Raw genomic sequence first — 23,886 nt, 5'->3', positions numbered from 1 at the left:
TATAGCCATAGGGTCCACATGAACCTTAAAAACTTTTGATAACATGCCATGTTCATGTCTTGGAATGTTGCAGAATGAGAGATAAAATCATTCTAATCAGCCTCATTCTGTATGCATGTTCCCGTCATTCAGTGGTTGTTGTTTGTTGCTGTGTTACATATTTGTATTTTATTTGTACATATATTAGGCCATCAGGTTTCTCGTTTAGTTGTTCTACATGGGGTTTTTCATGGCCTTTTATAGTTAACTATGTGGTATGGGCTTTGCTCATTGTTGAAGGCTGTACCCTGATCTTTAGTTGTAAATTTCTGTGTCTAATGGACTTTTGTGAACAGTTGTTTCATTGGCAATCACACCACATCTAATTCTTTCAACATTAACATGAAGCCAAATTTGATCTAGTACGCTGACCTATACTTTAAATTTTTGTGTCATTTGGTCTCTTGTGAAGAGTTGTCTCATTGGCAATTACACCACATCTAATTCTTTCAACATTAACATGAAGCCCGCTTTGTCAGAAATGCTGAGCTGGATTTTTTACATACTTCCTTACAAGGTTATAGCCTGCAGGATGATATCTTACCTTACACAACACTTTATTTGAACTCTTGAGCGAACTATCTTTGATTGCTTAACAGTCTATCAATTATCATCTTTAGATTTGACCTGACCTGGGATGAAAACAATGACCCTTGCACGTGAAGTTAGCTGGTATTCACAAACAACATTTGGGGGTTCCAATAAAATGTGATTGGGGTATGCAAGGAACCAGCAACCAAATCTCCTTTTCACAGATAAACTTGAAAGACTTTTTTTTAACTAAAAACTAAGAACCATCAGAACACGGGTTAAATATACATAAATTTTGGAGACTTATATTACAGGAAAAATTCTCAATTTCCAATTACAAAAGGTACATTTTAGTTTAATGATTCTATTTGCTATGAGCATTTATAACAACAGTGTAAAACAAGTAAACTTGTAATTCATTGATTAACAATAGTCTACTTTGCTTACAAGCACTACATGTACTAAAACTTGACTTGACAACATAAAATAGTAGTAAAATTGTGCATTCACTCATTTAAAATATCCTATTAAACATTTTCTCTCTTGTAATATCAAATTGTATTAAATATGACCCTTTTGTAAAATCAGAGAGCATTACAGATTGTTCTTCCTTGTAATACCACATTGTATTCAAGAATGTCCTCTCTTGCAAATTTAGCCTGACAGTCATATGTGATCTCCTTACATTTATTTTTTGTCTTTCTCTTTTTTATCAGCCTTTTTTGCAGGAATAAAATCTGGGAAGAATTCATCCATTAGCTGAATCAACTTCCTCTTGCCTTTGAAAGTATGTCTAATGAATGTTATTACTACTGATCCGAACTCTTTCCTTCCATTTGGTACATACTGTTCACATGCCTTGCATGCATTTTTCATATCCTCCAAAACGTTAATGTAATGAGTATGATTACAGTTCCTAAGTTCTTGATTGAATTTAGCAAGGTAGCTATTGACAAGCTCTTTTCCTAACTGTGTTTTTGTTTCCTTTAATCCAAGAGGGGAACCTTCCATGGCTTGGTAGAAATCTAACATGAGATTAACATCTTTTTTCAGAACTTCCTTTAGTAATGTCATTAACTTAGTAAAAGGATCACATTTAATGATCTCCTTACTTAAACATGCTGCTAGCATACCAAAGTACCACTTGAGGTATTTGAGTTCTTTACTGTTTAAATGTAAACCAGATGAAGACCATCCATAGCTTACATTCTTCTCCTTTAGAGATTTTAATCCTACCAGAAGGAAACTATTCACATATTTACTGAAAATATTCAAGTTTGGATTTGTTTTGGACAAGAATTTATATTCAGTGATTCCAAGTCTCAACAAAGCACATGTAGTGAAGTTTTGTGCATTAGTTGCTATTTTCTTCAGCATCTGATGACGCTTAGTTTCATCAGGAAAGAAAATTCTCATCAAACTACAACATTCTCTATCGTGTTTAAAAGCAGATGTGAAGTATTTCTGCAGTGTTGGAGCCATATCAGTAATCAGAGACGGCTTTACTTCCACAGCCTTGATAATGATACCAAGGATGGACTTCATTTGATACTTGTTAAAATATTTACACAATTCTGTCCACAATGGCAACACTCTTTCAGGAAACTCCTCTACCAGAGCATTACCTAGATACATTAGAGTATCAGCCACACTTGTAGTATAACTGAACAATCCATTTTGTCCACTGTGAAGAACACATTCCTTAATACAATTCAATAAAACAATCAGCAATATCCTTTGATCTTCTTTTTCTTTGATAAATTCAATATTCATTTTGATACAATTGTACGCAGATACCACATATTCACCATCCTGGACAGATTCCAAATGCCATAATACCTGTAATAGATGCAAAAATTAAACTAACTACACTAAGATTTATGGTGTGCAACTGCAAGAAAAGATATTTTAGTTTTAGAAAAAAAAACCATTTAAGCACTAACTGTATACTGAAATATCTTTAGCATTGTTACAACTATTTACACAATACCTTTTTCTACGAACATTTCACACACATTCATTACAAATTTACAATCTATAGACACCATTATATACTTTAAGGTATAACTTGAAGTTAACCTCATTTAACCTTATGACAGCTTCAACAATGCCAAAACAATATAAAACAGAAGATGTGGTATGGTTGCCAATGAGACAAATCTCCACAAGAGACCAAAATGATATGGAAATTAACAACTATAGGTCACTGTACAGCCTTCAACAATGAGCAAAGCCCATACTGCAAAGTCAGCTATAAAAGGACTTGAAATGACAGTAAAACAATTCAAACAGGGAAATTAATGGCCTAATTTATGTAGGTCAATCTTAAATATTATGTAGAAAATAAAATATAGGAGATGTGTTCAGTTTTAGAGATAAAAAGCATATAGAAGGAAAATTTGTTTTAAATTCTCATTGAACTATTCTAAGGGCAATAACTCTTATATAAGGAGTCATCTGATAATTTTGGTGAAAATAAGAAGTAAGTAGATCTTTAAATTCTGAGCTTTTCGTTTTTGACTCATGTCAGATTTTCTCAATCCATCAATATAAAATAATATTATCCTTCTGTTTGATTTTAATCCAAGTACAATATTTATTGAAATTAAGATTGTTTTTATATAGTCTGTAACAACAATGAACACCAAGTGTTGGCAAAAGCTCCAAATTGAATTTTCTTTGATATTGAATTTCTAGGTTTTGTAAAAATTTAACATTCAAACTTATGAGAAATGTTCTGTGTTCAATATTTGCTTCAATTTGTGGTTAAAAATCTTTACCCCAAAAAATAGTACCCCATAGATAATAATGCATTAACAGTACAATTATTTGAACAATTTATTTCCATACCTGTCTGGCTGCTGCTGACTGTTCAGGCATATCATTGTTTACACTAAAAACTAGAGACAGCAGTATCTTGTATTTCTTAACTATATCTCTTTTAAGATTTGACATATCTGTTTGAACTGCAAATAAAAAGATAAGACTAAAATCATGATGTTAACACAAAGCAGTATAATATATCATGTCCATGTTTTTCCTAAATTAATCCCAATATAAATCACGAATGGAAAACAAGGTAAAATAATACATGTTACTAAGATTTCCTTAAGAGTTTATTGACTTTTAGAAGATGTTATCTTGTTGGTTATTTTTTTTTAAGGTTTCCATGTTTAACAGCTTTTAAGAGTTCCAATGATCATTGTCCTTACCAAGATAATAGGCAACAAGTGGTAAACTTTGTCTTTCATCACCACCAGTTCAGTGACAACTCAGCAGAAACAAGGTTCATTTATAATTTATCAAGTTTACTTCATTTCCATTGAACAATTTCAGAAACACATTAAAATGTGAACAGTTAATTAAAAACAAACATATCAATAGAAATACAGATGATAACTGATCAATGGCAATGGGTCAAACTGACGTCAGACCAGGAAGATTAAAATAAGTTTCTACACTTTAAGTCATTTATATTTTAACATTCAATCCATTTTATATGATTGGCCAGTGTTGCTAGGTAAGTAAGGCTTTCTACATGTAAATAAAAAAAAAAAATCTTTACATTTTTTAAAAGGATTAAATAAAAAATTTCTGACCAAAATAGCTACAAATGATATCTTGCATTTTTGTTTTCAAGACGGTTATACATCAACCTGCTCTTGTAGTATTGCAATATCATACCTCAGATGACTGTACTATTTGTTTTATCTGCAGAAGATCGGGTAGTATGTACCATGATGTAAAGCTAGCATTTAATTATTTTATTTATGAATAGAACACATTGCAAATTGACTAACATGATACAGCCCTCAATTAAGTCATTCAATATTGAAAATCAAATAATATACAATACTTAAGCTTACGAAAGTTTTGAGCATGTTGAAACTGGTAGATTGGTTGTCGTGAGTGACAGAGAACTTCAACTGCAATCTTGAGCTGATCACAATAAGGGAGATCACCATATGTGATCAACAGATCTGTCAGAGGTAAAGGTAAGAAGTCATCATAGAAATTCAATTTGCTCTGTAATATTGCACTGCAGTATCTCTTAGCAATCTGTCGGAATGAATCATAAGTTGTAAAGGCTTTCATATAGTTAACAGATTTATCCATCAACTGTTCCCACCATTCAACTTCTTTGATATCCATACTGATGTTATATCTGAATCTTGACAGTTCAAATACTCGGACAGTTGCTTCCATTACTATATTCTGCATGTCGGTGTCAAGGTCAGCCACCATTAATGTCTGCCAAATTCTAAAACTCACATACAACATACTGTAGCATACTTGACCCTAAAAATAACAATAATATTGAACTAAGAAAAAATCTTTCCCAGGAATTTACAATTTTGCTAAAACAAACAACTACAGTTACATATATGAAATCAAAATAAAATAAACCTTATATTATACTGTAGGCCAATATAAGAAAAAAATCTGTGCACAGGTTTTAATAGAATCATAAGGAGTAGAGGCATATGTTTTACCAATTCAATCTTTAATAAAGGGCTGTGCTTTAGCGCATGATACGCCCATTGCTCTTTTAACTTGTCTTTTATGCTTTAAATGAATTTATATGATCATATGATCAACTAGAAATAGTGTGAGCCCTGTCAAATACCCCCCCCCCCAAATAATAAATAAAAAGTGTTCAAAATCCCTCTTTTTTTATGAATAAAGCCCCATAAATCCAAAACTTAAAATCTGAAATTTATAAAAATTGAAAGGGAGCTTACATCAATAGATATAAACAATTCACCAAAGTTTCATGGACATTGGTGAAAGCCTTTTTGAGTTATTGTCCGAAGTGTTGAAAATCCCTCCTTTTTATGAATAAAGCCCCATAAATCCAAAACTTAAAATCTGAAATTAAAAAAAAATGAAAGGGAGCTTACGTCGATAGATATAAACAATTCACTTAAGTTTCATGGAAATTGGTGAAAGTGTTTTTGAGTTATTGTCTGAAGTGTGGACAACGGACGGAGGGACAACGGTATACCATAATACGCCCCGTCTAAAAGACGACGGGCGTATAAAAATAGTAAATTTGCGCTGATTTTCAAAATTTTCAATTTATTTCCTTTTGAATAAACCATGTAGGCATGAAAACACTAACAAGACTAAACAGAAGAATGTCTGGTATTTCTGTGTCACCAAATCTGCTTTGAAACTCAGAAGAAGAAAAAAATCTTACCACACTTTTGCTAATTTTTTGAGGTAATTAATGTCAAACTTGCAGTTAGTTGTAAGTAACAAGTTATTGTCAGATAGTCACTCTACTAATTTAACTTACTTGGATGACATCTAATAATATAGTCACTCTACTAATTTAACTTACTTGCATGATGCTTGCATGACGTCTAATAATATAGTCACTCTACTAATTTAACTTACTTGCATGATGTCTAATAATATAGTCACTCTACTAATTTAACTTACTTGCATGACGTCTATTAATATAGTCACTCTACTAATTTAACTTACTTGCATGATGTCTAATAATATAGTCACTCTACTAATTTAAATTACTTGCATGATGTCTAATAATATAGTCACTCTACTAATTTAAATTACTTGCATGATGTCTAATAATATAGTCACTCTACTAATTTAAATTACTTGCATGATGTCTAATAATATAGTCACTCTACTAATTTAAATTACTTGCATGATGTCTAATAATATAGTCTCTCTACTAATTTAAATTACTTGCATGATGTCTAATAATATAGTCTCTCTACTAATTTAAATTACTTGCATGATGTCTAATAATATAGTCACTCTACTAATTTAACTTACTTGCACGATGTCTAATAATATAGTCACTCTACTAATTTAAATTACTTGCATGATGTCTAATAATATAGTCACTCTTCTAATTTAAATTACTTGCATGATGTCTAATAATATAGTCACTCTACTAATTTAAATTACTTGCATGACGTCTAATAATATAGTCACTCTACTAATTTAACTTACTTGCATGATGTCTAATAATATAGTCACTCTACTAATTTAACTTACTTGCATGATGTCTAATAATATAGTCACTCTACTAATTTAAATTACTTGCATGATGTCTAATAATATAGTCACTCTACTAATTTAAATTACTTGCATGATGTCTAATAATATAGTCACTCTACTAATTTAAATTACTTGCATGATGTCTAATAATATAGTCACTCTACTAATTTAAATAACTTGCATGATGTCTAATAATATAGTCACTCTACTAATTTAAATTACTTGCATGATGTCTAATAATATAGTCACTCTACTAATTGAAATTACTTGCATGACGTCTAATAATATAGTCACTCTACTAATTTAACTTACTTGCATGACGTCTAATAATATAGTCACTCTACTAATTTAAATTACTTGCATGATGTCTAATAATATAGTCACTCTACTAATTTAACTTACTTGCATGATGTCTAATAATATAGTCACTCTACTAATTTAAATTACTTGCATGATGTCTAATAATATAGTCACTCTACTAATTTAACTTACTTGCATGATGTCTAATAATATAGTCACTCTACTAATTTAAATTACTTGCATGATGTCTAATAATATAGTCACTCTACTAATTTAACTTACTTGCATGATGTCTAATAATATAGTCACTCTACTAATTTAACTTACTTGCATGATGTCTAATAATATAGTCACTCTACTAATTTAACTTACTTGCATGATGTCTAATAATATAGTCACTCTACTAATTTAACTTACTTGCATGATGTCTAATAATATAGTCACTCTACTAATTTAACTTACTTGCATGATGTCTAACAATATAGTCACTCTACTAATTTAAATTACTTGCATGATGTCTATTCACTCTACTAATTTAACTTACTTGCATGACGTCTAATAATATAGTCACTCTACTAATTTTACTTACTTGCATGATGTCTAATAATATAGTCACTCTACTAATTTAAATTACTTGCATGATGTCTAATAATATAGTCACTCTACTAATTTAACTTACTTGCATGATGTCTAATAATATAGTCACTCTACTAATTTAACTTACTTGCATGATGTCTAATAATATAGTCACTCTACTAATTGAAATTACTTGCATGATGTCTAATAATATAGTCACTCTACTAATTTAACTTACTTGCACGATGTCTAATAATATAGTCACTCTACTAATTTAAATTACTTGCACGACGTCTAATAATATAGTCACTCTACTAATTTAACTTACTTGCATGATGTCTAATAATATAGTCACTCTACTAATTTAACTTACTTGCATGATGTCTAATAATATAGTCACTCTACTAATTTAAATTACTTGCATGATGTCTAATAATATAGTCACTCTACTAATTTAACTTACTTGCATGATGTCTAATAATTAATGTAATCTCAGACATCATCTCATATTGTTTCTTTATTATAATTTAATACAATGTAGCAGCATAAATTACCTGTGATAATCCATCTAAAGACTCATCTTCTGTGGCTCTTCTCATTTCTTCCTTTATTTCTTCAAAATTATTGACATTTTTTTTCACTGCCTTTACTTTCTCTTTAGGCTTTCTTTTCTTTGTTTCTCTCCTTTTTGCTCTCTTTGGTGGAGGTGGCTCAAAGGCTTCATTATCTACATCTAGTAATATATCAATTCAATAAATAGGCATATTAAGATTGTTTTCAGTCATACACTTTTAAACAAACCAAAATGTACATCTCTTAGTTGAACAAATTTTGCAAGAAATTTTGTCATAGAATAGGTAATAAAGCAAAATTTAAAAAAAAAAAAGAGTTACTAACTGACTAACCGACCCTTATTTAAAAGTTCTAATCCAATATTTTACCAAAATAAAATTAAGTACTTAAATTTTGAGTATCATTTGGCATATCCCAAACTGCATGCCCTTTGGGTTATTATTTCTACAGAATATACCTGCAGTTTCATCTTCAGTCTCCTTGATTTTCATTTCTTCTATAACTTTTAATCTTTTTTCGTCAAATCTAAGGATTGAATACTGAAAATAAATATTCAATATTATAAGTTTTGCCTTTTCATATAAAACTGACATTCATACCATTCAGGTTGAAGAGATAAGACTTGACAAAATGTGAAGCGATCCTATGCATTCCCCTATATTGACAACGTCAGGCAATATAATAAAAGCTGACAAAGCACAGTATTAAAACAATTTTATCAAGTTAAGTATCATCTTAATTCTAAATTTTGCTTAAAATACCACAAAAATTTGTAAGGGTTCCGTGTAACCCGTGTCTAACCTACTTTTGCTGTTAATCGCAGGCCCAACAAAAATGAGGGGTAAAAATCAATATAATTATTTACTCCTCTTGATACTAATCTTTTGATTGTCATGATTTTAAGAAGCTTCTGTCCAAGTTTGGCAAAAACCCAGGATAGTTTATGAATCTAATAAATGTTTTAAACAAGACGGTCAGGAGGCTGTCACAACGACAGCAAACTGGATTTATTAACATTTATTTGTGTCCTGGCAATATCACAAGAACCATTCCTGATGAATGGTGAAAGTAAAAATCATCAATATCAAATTTGACCTCCATTTTGTCATCAGTATTAACATATCAAAATTTGAAAAGCTTAGATTGAATGGTTCATGAGTAAATGTAACAACGTGAATGGAAATGCCATTTTACGATCTTTCAAGAACCATAACTCCTGAACCGTAAAAGTGAACTTGACCTTCATTTAGTTGTCAGTAACAACATATTAAAATTTTAAAAGCTTTGGTTGAACGGTTCATGAGTTAATGCACGGACAGCAATTGATTGCCGCCCGCCTGCCCGACCGCCTGGCCGCATTCCCAAATCAATAACCGACATTTTTGTCACAAAAATCCTGTCATTAGTAACAACATATAAAAATTTCAAAAGCTTTGGTTGAATGGTTCATGAGAAAATGCACGGACACGACTGGAAACACCATTTTTTAATCTTTCAAGAACCATAACTCCTGAACGGTAAAAAAAAAGAATCGTCATTATTGAACTTGACCTCCATTTTGTCATCAGTAACATATTAAAATTTGGAAAGCTTTGGAAGAACAGTTCATGCGTAAATGCACGGATACGACTGGAATCTCCATTTTTCAATCTTTCAAGAATCATAACTCCTGAACGGTAAAAGTCAAAATTGCCATTATTGAACTTGACCTTCATTTAGTTGTCAGTAACAACATATTAAAATTTTAAAAGCTTTGGTTGAATGGTTCATGAGTTAATGCACAGACATCAATTGATTGCTGCCAGCCTAGCCGCCCGCCGTACATCCCCAAATCAATAACCGACATTTTTGTCACAAAAATCCTGTTAAAAATTCAACTGCAGAATGAAATGTTAACTGGAAGAAAAACTAAGTCCATTTATAAGGAAAAGTACAGAAAAATTGGAATTTCATTTTTACAAAATTAACTTCTGGATACTATGTTGTGGTCATAAACTAGCTTATGTTCATGTTTGGTAGAAATCCAGTTTAGTTAAAGAAAGTTAATAAAATTTCAAATAACAGATTGAATATTTGTGGACGCCATTGGAATGTAGGATCATGTCTCGAAGGCTCGACAAAATTCAATTGGATTTACTTTTATCAATCCAAATAACAGAATTAAGTTTTGAAACAAGCAAGCTAAGTAAACGTAAGTGTGCACTTTGTACAAATTTGCCATAGATCTAACATTTGAGAACTAGATCAAAATAGTAAAGTTTTTCGAAAAGCTAGACACCTCTTATAAAAGTATCTAATACAAAAAATTACACAAAGTTCAATTATCTTCCAAAAATGCAAATATGAATAAAAATTAAAACCTACACCACATGCACATCTTCAATATATGTACAGAGTGCAAAGTGAAAAATTCCGAGGATTTAAACCTTGGGAGGTGTTATGCCAAATAACTAAATACGCATAATGGGATTTGGACAGACTGACAAACAGACAGAGGGACAAAACAGGTAAACAATATGCAGTTGCAGGGTCATCAAAATTGAAAGTATTGGCAAACAACAAGATTTTGATTGTTCAGTGGAATGTGATGAAAGTGTGACTGATATATCTATTGGACGAACACTGACTGACAAACAAGGTAAATGCAATATAGTGCCCACTACCAGTGGAGATCTGATGTTTCTTAACACATTATGTACAGCAGGCATAACAAGTAAAATGTGAGCTACTGCTCACTGATGATACCCCCGCTGCAAGTGGATAATATTAATAGTGTAAAAATATGCAAGTGTTCGGTTAACAGGAAGTTGTCGAGTGATGAATTTAAAAATGCATCACACGGTATAGCTGACTTATATAAATCCTGAAACAAAATTTCAGAAATCCTTGTATTGTAGTTCCTGAGAAAAATGTGACGGAAATTTTCAACTTAGCTATCATGTGTAAAATCAGACAAGTGTTCGGTAAACAGGAAGTTGTCAAGTGATCAATCTGAAAACGCATCACACGGTATAGCTGACTTAGATAAACCCTGAAAACAAATTACAGAAATCCTTGTATTGTAGTTCCCGAGAAAAATGTTAAATCATACAAGTGTTCGGTAAACAGGAAGTTGTCAAGTGATCAATCTGAAAACGCATCACACTGTATAGCTGACTTAGATAAACCCTAAAACCAAATTTCAGAAATCCTTGTATTGTAGTTCCTGAGAAAAATGTGACGAAAATTTTTAACTTGGCTTTCGTGTGTAAAATCATACAAGTGTTCGGTAAACAGGAAGTTGTCAAGTGATAAATCTGAAAACGCATCACACGGTATAGCTGACTTAGATAAGCCCTGCAACCAAATTTCAGAAATCCTTGTATTGTAGTTCTTGAGAAAAATGTGACGAAAGTTTCATGGGACGGACTGATTGACGGACGGACGGAAAGACAGATGGACGGACTGACGGACGGACAGACAGAGGTAAAACAGTATACCCCCCCTTTTTTAAAGCGGGGTATAATTAAATCTTACATTTTCTGACAACAATGTCAACTTTTTCAGGATGAAGGACCCTAATACACACATTTTATATCTACAACTGGAGTCATCTGTCCATTGGTGATATTGTACAATACAATCAAATCTAAACAGCATCACATCCAATGGTTCATCATACATTCTGAAACATTTAAGACATGTTATTTATATTAAAACCAAAATTGACTTACTGTTACATCCTAGGGTAGGAAAAACAAGACATACATTTTAAGTAAACATTTGTTGCAGTGTAAATCAATTCAAATTTCTAGAGAAATGGTAGATGGTGATATTTTTACGATGTATAATGTTCTAAATAAAACAAATGGCAGTGAGCCTTTTTTACAATTTACAATGCATAGTCTCAATAATATATATGTCAGCATTTCTTGTTTATCTAAGTGTAAAAGCCAACTAGTGCAATTGGATTTTTCTAGGTCTTTTTGGTTTCATATTGTAGGTTTAAAATATATGTTTATCTATATAAGAATGAATGTTTGAGGATTGAATAAGTCAATTAAATGGTTTACCCTTGTTTGACATTCCATTTTTTTCCTTTTAATAACTGAACACGTCTCATTTATTTATAACCCAACTCTAGCTAAGGGGTTAAATTGAAGGTCCTATGATTACAGATTCAATGAAATCAATCTATTCACTTTCATGTGTCAATCATTAGAAGTTTGCTTAAAAGTGGTTCAGAAGTTTTGGCGAAGAAACTTGAAAAAGATTAGGACAGGCATTGACTGGCACCATGTGATGGCAATAGCTTATATGGCTCTACCTGAACAGGAGAGATAATTGTACAAACTCAACAATGACAATACTGTCTTATTGATAAAATCAACAACCTTATGAGAATTTAAAAACTAACTCTTCTGAAGTTGATTGTTCTTTGTTGTATAACTTAAGTAAAACATCAGGAGTTTCTGGTAATTGGCTTGCTACTATTGGCTCATAAAATGGTAGATTTTCTTGTCCATGCATAACATCAACTGCAGCCTGATTACTCTCACCAATTTTCTTTAATTTGATAGATATCATTTCTGACCATTTCTTTGGTTCCAAAAATGATGGAGTAGACTGGGCCTCTTTTATTCTCCTGTAAAACAAAACAAAAACAAAAACTAAAAGCTGAAAAAAAATCTAGAATTCCTCACATGGCACAAAAACTGATATTTTGATGTTTATGTAAATAAAATATTTTAAATTAGCAAACCTTTATAATGAGTTCACAAGAAATCAAAGCCAATAAATCTTGTTGTCTTCTGTACCAGGAAAACATTATCAATTAACACAATAGTACACATGCTTTATTGATCATAATTAAATTATGTCTAAGATAAAATGGTTCTACTACGGGTTAAACATAATCTTATCTTTATCACATTATCAGTAACCATGAAAATGACAGTAAGTAAAATCAACCCTGGCAGACATACAAGTACACCTTACACCAAATATAGATATATAAAGTATTGCTTATAATTGATTGATTGTAGCCTGTTTAGTACCTAGTTACAATTATTTCATATATATTCAAATGAGAACAAATTAACAATGTATTCAATAGCTAGGTGGAGGGGTAAAAATCTTCCCTTGCTGTAATCTTCTTTAAGAATAGGAGTGTGAACTAAACCTATGCATAAACATTTCTAACTTTAAGTTACGGACATTATCCTGATTTTTTTATAAAATTGATTTCTAAGTAAATGGTAATTTCTGCAATAGATAGATTTGTGTGTTGTCATTCCTTTTCTAGATATCATAAATGTTGTGAACGTTAAATATTGCGGCAGCACCTTTTTGTAGACGATACGTCGTTCCCAGAAAATTTGACAGTTGCTGATTGAATGTCACGAAATTCCGCCAATATTTGGCGTTCGAATAACATCTTTGTTTTCTAGCTTGTTATGAATCCTACATTTCTTTAGTTACTTGTATTTACATGCTTTATATTGTTGAATCAATGTCGAGACTTATGACATCGTGCTTTCTTTCTTTATAATTCATATTTATTTACGCACTGACAGTTATTTACAGGATAGACCTTGACCGGCAACAAACAATATTCCTACACGCAAGGATAAGGCGTGCTAAGAACTATAAAAACCGGACTTTTCTTATTACGAAACAAATTTGAACTGATCAAGAGGTAATTACGCATACACGAAAAACACATTCAAACGTTTCAGCATATTGTATTTCATTTACCTGTACTTATTGTTATTGATAATAATAATCTCTGATACTTTTAAAAGTTGTTTAGTCATTATTTAATATCCAGAAACCAAAGATATTGTTTTTAAATTAAAGATTGGCAACAATCTTTACAATAAACATAAAAATCTCTTAAAAATTACTCCGATGTTTTTTTAATTTTAAGAAATTATTATTATTCATTTTGTATCTGCCTTCTTGGAATGTCTATAACCATAAGTGCACTTTGAACAGTGGACATCAATTTAACCTCAGTGTTTATAAAGGATACAAGCTGTAAAATGACACATTTTAATCAAGTTATTTCTTCTTACTTGTTTATTTTCAGTGATGCTGCTATCATATCCTGTCTAACTTTCCCAGTAAAAGAAGCAATAAAACAACTAAACATTCTTTCTATGTCAAGGAATACCCGTTTTGTCGAACTCTCCCATCTATAAACGCTGCTTGCATCTACAAAATTCATTTAACTTTCATGAATCTAATAGCAGAATAAAAGAACTTACAAAGAAACCTACACAAAATTAACACTATGTCAAAGGAATGTTGATCAATGTATAGAAAGGATGGAATTATTTGGATTGCATGCTAGGGTGAAATGAATAAACTGGTTATATAATTGTACTGTAGAAAACTATTTTTGGTCCCATTATTCAAGGATATTCTTATATGGGTGTTTCATCAATTAATATATATCATAAACATATAAAATACAACTAAAACTGTAAGCTACTGCTTCTTATTTCAAACATGACCATATTTTTGTATATAAAATATAAGCAATAAATTAACAGGAAGTTGATGAGTGTTGTATTTTTCTCTAGGAAGACATCAGAGATTCCTATATTTTGTTATCAGTCTTGATGTGAACATGCTGTACAGTTTAATATTAATATATAAGATAGCTATGTTTGAAAGCTTTGTCTCATTTAGACGACATACAGATGAATTATTATATATACGATTCATAAGTATTTTTGTCTGTCTGAAGTTTCTATATAGTTAACCCAGGTGCCTTCTTAGTGGATACATCATTACATGTACACCTTAACCCTTTCGCCTACAAGTCCCAGTTTACCGGGATTCACGCTTCAGACAGCTGACGATGAGTCCCGTTTTACCGGAATCGGAATATTTCCCGCTCAAACAGTGCAAAGATGAGTTATCTTTCTTTGTTGAATAACCCGGATGAAAGTGTAAACATGGCGTTTCCGTTTGTTGAAAACCGTGTCAAAATCAGAGGAAATTTACATAATTTACGAGAATTTGAAATGAGGGAACATTTTTTTTGAAAGAATATGGCAGAATTGAAGCCAAACTTGTATACCTATTAAGGCTTTTTGACATAAAATGTCATTTTATGTACAAAACACTTGGAATAGACATCGATCAGTGTGAGGAATTTGCACAGCCTCATAAAAATTTTCAAAATTTTGCCATTTTGGGTTAAAAAAATTACGATTTAGAGTGAAAGAGCCGAAATTTGAGAATTTCAACTAAATAATGCCGAAAATTTAAAAATTTGAATATTTTATGAAGAAAAAATTGTCAAAACATGAACATAACTGTGAACATGGTGTCAGTGAATGAAACAAATACACAAATAATTATAAACAAGTTTTTATTGACATTTATTATGAAGATCTCCCACTTGAGTAATAGTAGCCAGGGAATCCATCGTCTCAGAGTAGCTTCTGTCAGGGCAGCAATCGGTGAAAGGGTTAAAATTGACCCAAAACCCTGTACCACTTACAACAACTCATTGACAAGTAGAGTCAAGGAGTGTCATTAAATATATATATGGATGGATAGACCAGAACTCTGTCATGCTTAGTAACTACTTATAGACAGAATCTAAAGAGCAATGACTGACAATATTTGCAATCAATGAAATATGAACGGCTGTTGACCGGCAGTCGTGAAGCGATATCGAGAACTAACCCTAGTCCAAGTGAACTTATTTCGAAAGAGACAAAAGAAAACAGTTTTATTTTATGTCCGCTATAATAATTGTATTTTTCTTTACCTGTCAAAACTGTCTCAGCTATGGCAATAAGAATTTGGCCTGCTGCCTCCACTTCATTTTTTCTGATAAGATCACTGATTCTTCGAAAGTACCAATCATGAAAACCTGTTTTGGCCTTCAGAAATATGTCACATGTGTCTTTGTATGAGTTGTATCTTAAATGAAAGGTGCATAAAAACAAGATTGTTATTGAATATTTTTATGAATTTGTATGATTTTTTGTCAATACGCACATGCACAACTACATGAATTCTTCAGTATTGAAGCCTTGCTGACCCAAAAGAAGAAAAAAATAATTCTAGCAAACAAACAATCGAACAAGAATTTCAACCTGAATTTGTTATAAAAGGCACTTTCTAAATTTCAATCCATTTAGTTGTGACAGGTTCTCCATTTATCATGTGGGAACCATTAAAACTTACATACTTCTCACAGTTGTAACATAAAACTAAACATTGCATTGTATTAACAAAGCATTAGAAGCCAATACTATGATAGATTGGATACATCTTCGTTTGTCCATAATTGTGGTTTGTTCAACAGTTATCCACAATTGTATATAGACAAAGAAAGATAACTAAAATTTTAAATATGACTTACACAGTGACATTATTGATAGTTTTATAGAACAAATAGATTTTTACACCATGCAAAACTTATGTAAAACTTATGGTCATACATGTGCACATACACATCATTTTGTAATTTGAATATCTGAATACATATAAATCGAGTAATTTATTAAAATATAAGATTGATATGATGTATAGAATGTTGTGCTGTCAGAACCTAGTATATGTTCTTTTTTTTCTCTCCAAAAAACTTGCTGAAAAAGATATTGATAACAGCTCAGAATGGTTTTGACTGGATGTAAATAAGACTTAAATATCCAATTTTAAGGGATAATAATTTGTCATATACAGCTAGGAAATAATCATCTTCAGTATAGTCGCCGTCACGTAAAATTGGCACCATGATTTTTGTCAAAATTTTCTTAAATATCGACCGCGTTTACTCGAGATCATGTTTTTCAATTAGCGGAATAAAAATCCAATCCAAATATATACTACTGTCCTATCTTTTATTGTGTTTGCACAGTATAATCCTGACCTTCACAAAATCCAAGATTAATTTGTATGGTGGAATCCGACATTGTTATTACCGGAAGTGTTGCCGTGGAGTCCACGTGCTCTCAATTTTCTTGTGTCTCTCGGAGCTGTGCGTCATCTTTAATCAAAAAGCGCGGGAAATCGTATCATCAGTGACAATGATATTACCAGAGAGTAACGAATGTTATGTAGTAAGGGATCCTCATAGAAACCAAGATGGCGGTTTTACAATGAAAACAATCTTGAAAAATGTGAAGGTCAGGATTATACAGTGCAAACACAATAAAAGGTAGGACAGTAGTATATATTTGGATTGGATTTTTATTCCGCTAATTGAAAAACATGATCTCGAGTAAACGCGGTCGATATTTAAGAAAATTTTGACAAAAATCATGGTGCCAATTTTACGTGACGGCGACTATAGTCAATGATTATTATCTCACCAGCTCTTTTTGAAATTTGTAAACTTAATTTTGAAGGAACTTTGTTTGACTTGTGCATTATTTTAAACTGAATGAATAATTATCATGACATGAGTAACTTATAAAATACTGTACAGTGTTTATAATTTCTTTATACATTTACCTATCGGACAGATCAGATGCAAGTTTCTTTTTTAGTTTTTCCAATGATATATCCCATGTTGACTGTTCATCTGGTAGCAATCCAAATGTTGGATCAGGTGCTCCTTGTAGTGTATTATATTCTGAATGGATGTCTCTGATTTCATCTACAAAATAAAATATTGAAAATTAGAAATCTAAAGTCCCTTGATGCCTTTTACAGCTCACAGTTTAATGCTCGTCTATTTGACAGTATTTGTAGTGCTAAATAATGTGCTTTAAACATAGTGATTTTAAACATATTTAAGCAATAATTAGAAAAACAATTGTTGATAATTTTAAAATGAGACACCTTCTTAACCATATAGTTTAACCGTAAAAAGACACAAGACAGCATTTCTTTAATGACAGGATTGTTTCAAGTTATCATACATTCATCCTGAAAAATTACTAAATAACACTTCACCCTTTAAAATATTAAGAGCCATTTAGTTTTCAGCATGTATAATATAATATCTTAAATACATGCAGTAAGAAACAAAAAATATATACTTTATTTTTTCTATTTTCTTGTTATTCCAATTAAGCAAAACACATTTTTCACTAGAAAAATAAACTTCATCAAACTAATGCCTTGACAGCTGCAATATTTTAAGACCAAAACTGAACTAAACATCAAATGAAAACTTTTACAGATGAATATGCACTTCCTTAATTCAATTTGTAAACAAGATATTGTCAATCTATTTCATAATTCCAAATTTTGTTATACTGTCTGTTTTCAATTAAAACTTCTGATCAAGTTTAATTATAAAATAAGTAAGAACAAAGAATAGCTTTGTCTACCTTTTGAAATAACATATTGCAGGCTGAACAAAATGGCGGTATGATTTACATGAACACTGGAATGTTTAAAGCAGCAGCTCACTTTGGCATTAGATGGCATAGAGGACTGAAAAGTCCTAAGGTTTAAATTTACACAAATGACATTGAATAGTACCGATATATTGAAAAACTCTTCCTAATACACCTCCAGGGTCTTCATTTATAGCATACTGTAACAGCTTTTGTAACTGGTCTCTAGTTAATGTAGAAAGGGTCTCTGTCACTGGAGCATGTATAGGGACCTGCAATAAATAATGTATTCTAACATGACGTCCATCAAACGCTTTGAGTACACACCCGTGGTAAAATTTGAATATATTGCTAGGGCTGTTCCTATTGTACTCCCACTTCATATGTATTTTAATGAATGAGCTACCCGACGCCATAGAACAACGACGTCAGAATATAAGCATTTTACGGGAAAATACAGGCTTGTGAAACCGAAAATCATAACAAGAAAACGTAAACAAACAATGCTAAAATGTGATATAAGCCAATTTTTTTTTTTAAACATATAAGACATTTGAGTAAATTATCATTAAATTCATCCAAAACTATCTAAATACATTATTGTAAACAGTTTTAGCATGTCACTTATTCAGTTTGTTCCATTCTTTTACGCTAATTGGAATGGTGCGTTTATTTATGGGAACGGCAAATATCAGCCTCCACCTAGAGCTCTTTGATCCAAAAGAATTGCCTTATTGTCCTAATAGAATCGAAATAATTCATTGGTGCATGAATATATCTAGATTTTACCACGGGTTGTCCCTTTATGCCGATATTTTACCCCTCGCTATCACAGGCACTTGCCTCAGGAAAAAATTCCTAAATACCTTAATATAACACAAGGTACTTAACTAAATTTTTGAATAATGACACCCAGTCCCAAATTCCAGTTATTTTTTGTATTTCTCGGTTGTCAAACTTACTTAAACTTAATATGCCAAAATCTAAATTGATTTATCTACACAATGGTATATGATACAACTATCATTGTTGTCAGGATCATTAGTAACAGGCCTCAGAAGTCGGTCAACGGGATGTTTTTTTGCATTCGTCTCAATTTTTGGCAATTCTGAGACAAGTGCCTGTGCTCGCTGTCGCTCAGGGTAAAATATTTGTCATAAAAGCCCAACCCATGGTAAAATCATGATATATTCAAGCCCCCATGAATTATTTCTTAATTATAGTAAGAGAATATTATAGAACAGGTCACTATAATTAATATTAAAGCTGTGGTTAAATTTTGTTTATTTAGCATCTGTGATGAAAGTTCACATATTGATTTATAAAAGTCAGGGATTTACATGGATGAAAATTGAACGATGGAGGAACTTTCACCATCATAAACCATATCTACGCCGTAGCGTGTAGCGCGATCAAAAGTATTTCATCCCTCCACATAAGGATAGGTGAACATGCTAATTCATTGCTTATTTAAATTACATTTATTTTAATTTTCTTTAATTCTATATAGAAGTATATATAGTTTCAATAATTGCCGTTTGTAACCCTTCAAAGGCCAAGCCCTAATGCCCCTCCCTTTACCTTAGTCAAGAATGACCAATAGCTATCACTAAGGTCCCCATGTAGTTTTCTTGCTATTTTTAGTAATTGTTATTGGGGTTAAAATTCATGTGGAGCTTATTTTTCACAGACACTGTCAGAAGTCATGAACCCATTACCAGCTGGTTAACAGCAACGGCACAACGAGTCGTATGGGTTATGTAAAAGGTAAAAAAGATTTGTAAAGCAAACGTTGTCAAATGAAAAGGTTTTTAATAACTTTATCTATCAAATCGATGCTATGCCACCTGCACCTTTCGAGTCTAAAAAGAAACCGGAAACACGGAAGTATTAATTTGATTGTTAACTTCGAAATGAATTCGGAATTACGATACAATATTTCTTTACGGATATTAAAAGTTTTTACTTTTTAACTTTTAAAGTAATTCTATATTATCGTTACAATACAGCAGTACTCTAGTTATTTGCGATGAAATAATAATTACTGTTTTACGTCTTATTTTTGTACTTCTTAAAAAGGGGGATGCTGATTGAGTAAGTCAAAATCAAAGCACGTGTTCGACTTAATTGGATTATAAATTTATTTATTTAATCTGAATTATCATAAGCATTTGCGGAAACTTTGTAAGTTAATTCGACAAACGAATCGTCTATTTTCAGATAATATTCTCCTGTCTGGTTTGTTGATCTACCTGTACAAGCTCAGGTACAAGTGAATTGCGATCTTAATCTGTATATCCCTCAGGCGTTAGAACTGAGTTGGATTATATACTATAAAAAAGCCTGAGGGTGATGCAATTACATGCATTTGATTATAATTGATAAAAAAAATGGCGTCAGGCTATAAAAACGATCACAGTTTTGAACGATGGCGGAAGAGAATTGAACGATGGCGCAAGACATTTGAACGATGGCGGGGCGCCAGGGATGGGGTAATTGAAAATGTAATGGTAATTAAGTGAAATGCATTACAATTTTCCAAGTAATTGAATGTAATGTGTAATTGAGCATTTTTTTAATTACATGTAATGGTAATTTAATTAATTACATTGAAAAAAGCATGTAATGCTCAATTACTTTTGAATTACATTTCAATTAGGCTTAAATTAAAATATTGCTTGTTTGCAGTTTACCGACCGACCCTTGAAAATCCTCCCGACTGTGAAAATTTTATTGCTTTAAATTTGAAGAAATTTTTTTTAATACCTCTATTGACGCGATCCGGAACTTTGGGTCCTTTCTGGAAATGATTTAAAGTCTGGGTCAATTACGCATTTCAAGTTCGGTTTTTCCTAGCTACCCGTCAAGCGTTCATGTGACCATTTAATGATAAAGCACATGGAAATTGTTTACAGGTATCCATGAAGTCACGGAGGAGTGCATTACGCTGTCGTCTCGTGTCAATTTTAAGACAAATAACAAACAAAAAAGTTTATTAGTAAACTGTTTATACAGATTCAGGCACATGTAATGATGTGTGATGATATCATTGACGATGATGCAGCAGATATTCATAACTGACACGATAACCATTCTGTCTCAAACAAATCGGGTTCAGAATCTGTGGAGCCTGACTTTATGGAACCAATTTCAGTGGTTAAATAATTCGACAGCAGCTTGAAGTAACTGAAGTATGGCATATTTTCTACAAATCGTTTGAAGACGACAAAGATGAAACCACTCATCTGTGACTTAAATCTTCATGGATATCTGTAAACACGCCTGTACGGAGGAAGGGCTCATTTGAAATGTTAATGGATATAGATCATGCCAAATCAATAAGAAGCAACCCTAACTACACAAAGATGTAGAGAAAATGAATGGTTAGCTTGAAAAATAAATATACTCTCTATATTAAATCTATCTTCGATTGCAATGAGTATGCTCCTTTAGGATAAGGGGGGCTGCCCCACTCATTGCAATTATTCTCTTTCTTACAATATTAAATATACCCAAACTGTGTGGCCTGTGTGAATTTAATTAAAACATTTCCTTAGGAGCTATGCTGCCAATTTTCTGTATGCATTAGAAACATTTCAGTACAGACCATTTACTTTTAATGGGGTGCTATGGATTTCACCCCAAACTTTAGATTTCTTTGGTTTTCATTAAAGCCTGGCAAAAATATAACCTTATCACATATAATTAAATATTTTTCAAGTTGCCTTTTTTTCAATTGAGGAAGATTCAATGGTTATTTTTTTTTTATTAAAAATACACTCTTTAATAATTGTCTTATAAATCTATAATATATACATTTTTCTGATGAAAATACTCTACTCATGAAAACATTCTAGTCAAGAAGCATACATGTCTGAATATATTTCTTTAAAACAGTTCTAGTCATAATGACATTCCTTGTTTATAAGTGTTCCAGTATTTAATAATCATGATAATTATACCATATTTTATGTCATAAACATGATAAATTGGATAATGACACTATGTTAAAGTTTCAGTTTTGGTTAAAAAGTTTTTTATCTGAAAATGCCTGTTCATTTGATGTTGGTTTTCAGCATGTCCAGTGTTTGTTGTTTTAAAATGTTTTTTTTTCTTCACAAGAAACTTAGTTTAGTGTGACTGCTTGTTTAAACTGTATTTTGGCTGATAAAATCAAATATTTTTCCTACCTACCGACCCTTCAGTCTGAGGGTACAGTCGGAAAACTGCAAACAAACATATTTTTAAGGTTGGCCTTATATATACTTTTATGGTTTTAAAGATGAGGATTTGTGTTTAATAATATAAATTGTAAAATAATATTTGTTTTTCAAATATTGATATCACTTTTTTAATATATGAAATCTATAATTTATACTGAAGTTACAATGTATATCAATATAAAAAAATGTGAGTATCATATATTAGTGTTCATTTTTTAAGAAAGATCTTTTAACTAAATAGATTGATAAGTAATTAATCACCTTGTTACTGTGCTTATCCAGTGACCTTTGTGGTATCACAATAGCAAAGACTAAAACAGTTTACCAAATTGCAGTTAGATTTCTACTCCAACTAACTGATCAACTGGTATAATATTTTAGCAGATTGCTCAAGTGAAATGTTGTTAGTATTAGTGAGTGCTGTAAAATAAAAAGTAATACTTACCATCCAGATCCCGTTAGTTGATACCTTTGTCAATCATTTTTAACACAAATAATATCTTACTATATTATATGTCACTGAATAAAAAGGTTTAATTTTGACATGGAAACTTCTATCATAAATAAATATTATAAATGAATAGTTCCAAACATTGTTTTGTAGGTGTATATTTTATAGCTTTGTCTTCTAAGAGAAAGTTATTGTGCAATTGTGATTTGAATAACATTTTCAATACAAATTACTGATCTGCTGGCATTAAAGGGAAATAATTTTTATTGAGTTCAAATGTACACTAAAAATTTAATCAGGGTTTTAACAGCTTTTTTCAATATTTTAAATCATCTTTCATGATTAAATAAACTTCATTGTTCTTTTCAGAACAGAGGATAAAAGTTGAATAATCACAGAAATAATGTTACAAACAAATTAAATGGGGAAATTTGATATTTGTCAGACAGAACAAAATTTTGCTGATTATCAATCATGTAAATTATTTCCCTTTAATGCCAGCAGATCAGTAATTTGTATAAAAAATATTTTTCGAATCATAATTGCACAATAACTTTCTCTTAGAAGACAAAGCTATAAAATAAACACCCACAAAACAATGTTTTGAACTATTCATTGATGATATTTATTTATGATGGAAGTGTCCATGTCAAAATTATACCTTTTTATTCAGTTACTCATACTATAGTAAGATATTGTTTTTGTTAGAAATGATTAACAAAGGTATCAATTATTAAACTGGTTCTCAATGGTAAGTAGTATTTTTTGTTTTACAGCACTCACTAACACTAACAACATTTCACTTGAGCAATCTACTAAAATATTTTACCAGTTGATCAGTTAGTTGGAGTAGAAATCTAACTGC

General features: G+C 31.3%; 1 protein-coding gene across 2 annotated transcripts in view; it reads right to left on the bottom strand.

Moving 5' to 3' along the window:
• Nucleotides 1–904: 904 nt before the first annotated feature.
• LOC134684020 (uncharacterized) overlaps nucleotides 905–23,886 on the bottom strand; it is a 37,920-nt gene continuing 14,938 nt past the window's right edge. For both annotated transcript variants that reach the window (XM_063543318.1, XM_063543323.1), the window contains exons 5-15: nucleotides 18,493–18,619; nucleotides 17,515–17,659; nucleotides 15,821–15,975; nucleotides 14,109–14,247; nucleotides 12,449–12,676; nucleotides 11,569–11,716; nucleotides 8,510–8,591; nucleotides 8,034–8,212; nucleotides 4,437–4,869; nucleotides 3,421–3,536; nucleotides 905–2,409 (exon numbers count right to left, since the gene is read on the bottom strand). In XM_063543318.1, the coding sequence (XP_063399388.1) occupies nucleotides 1,258–2,409; nucleotides 3,421–3,536; nucleotides 4,437–4,869; nucleotides 8,034–8,212; nucleotides 8,510–8,591; nucleotides 11,569–11,716; nucleotides 12,449–12,676; nucleotides 14,109–14,247; nucleotides 15,821–15,975; nucleotides 17,515–17,659; nucleotides 18,493–18,619 (2,904 nt within the window). In that variant the 3' untranslated portion in view covers nucleotides 905–1,257. The remainder of the gene's footprint in view (nucleotides 2,410–3,420; nucleotides 3,537–4,436; nucleotides 4,870–8,033; nucleotides 8,213–8,509; nucleotides 8,592–11,568; nucleotides 11,717–12,448; nucleotides 12,677–14,108; nucleotides 14,248–15,820; nucleotides 15,976–17,514; nucleotides 17,660–18,492; nucleotides 18,620–23,886) is intronic.

The sequence above is a fragment of the Mytilus trossulus genome, chromosome 1 (assembly GCF_036588685.1).
Source record: "Mytilus trossulus isolate FHL-02 chromosome 1, PNRI_Mtr1.1.1.hap1, whole genome shotgun sequence".
In the NCBI taxonomy this organism is placed as follows: Eukaryota; Metazoa; Mollusca; class Bivalvia; order Mytilida; family Mytilidae; genus Mytilus; species Mytilus trossulus.
This window is presented reverse-complemented; position numbering and strand designations above follow the sequence as displayed.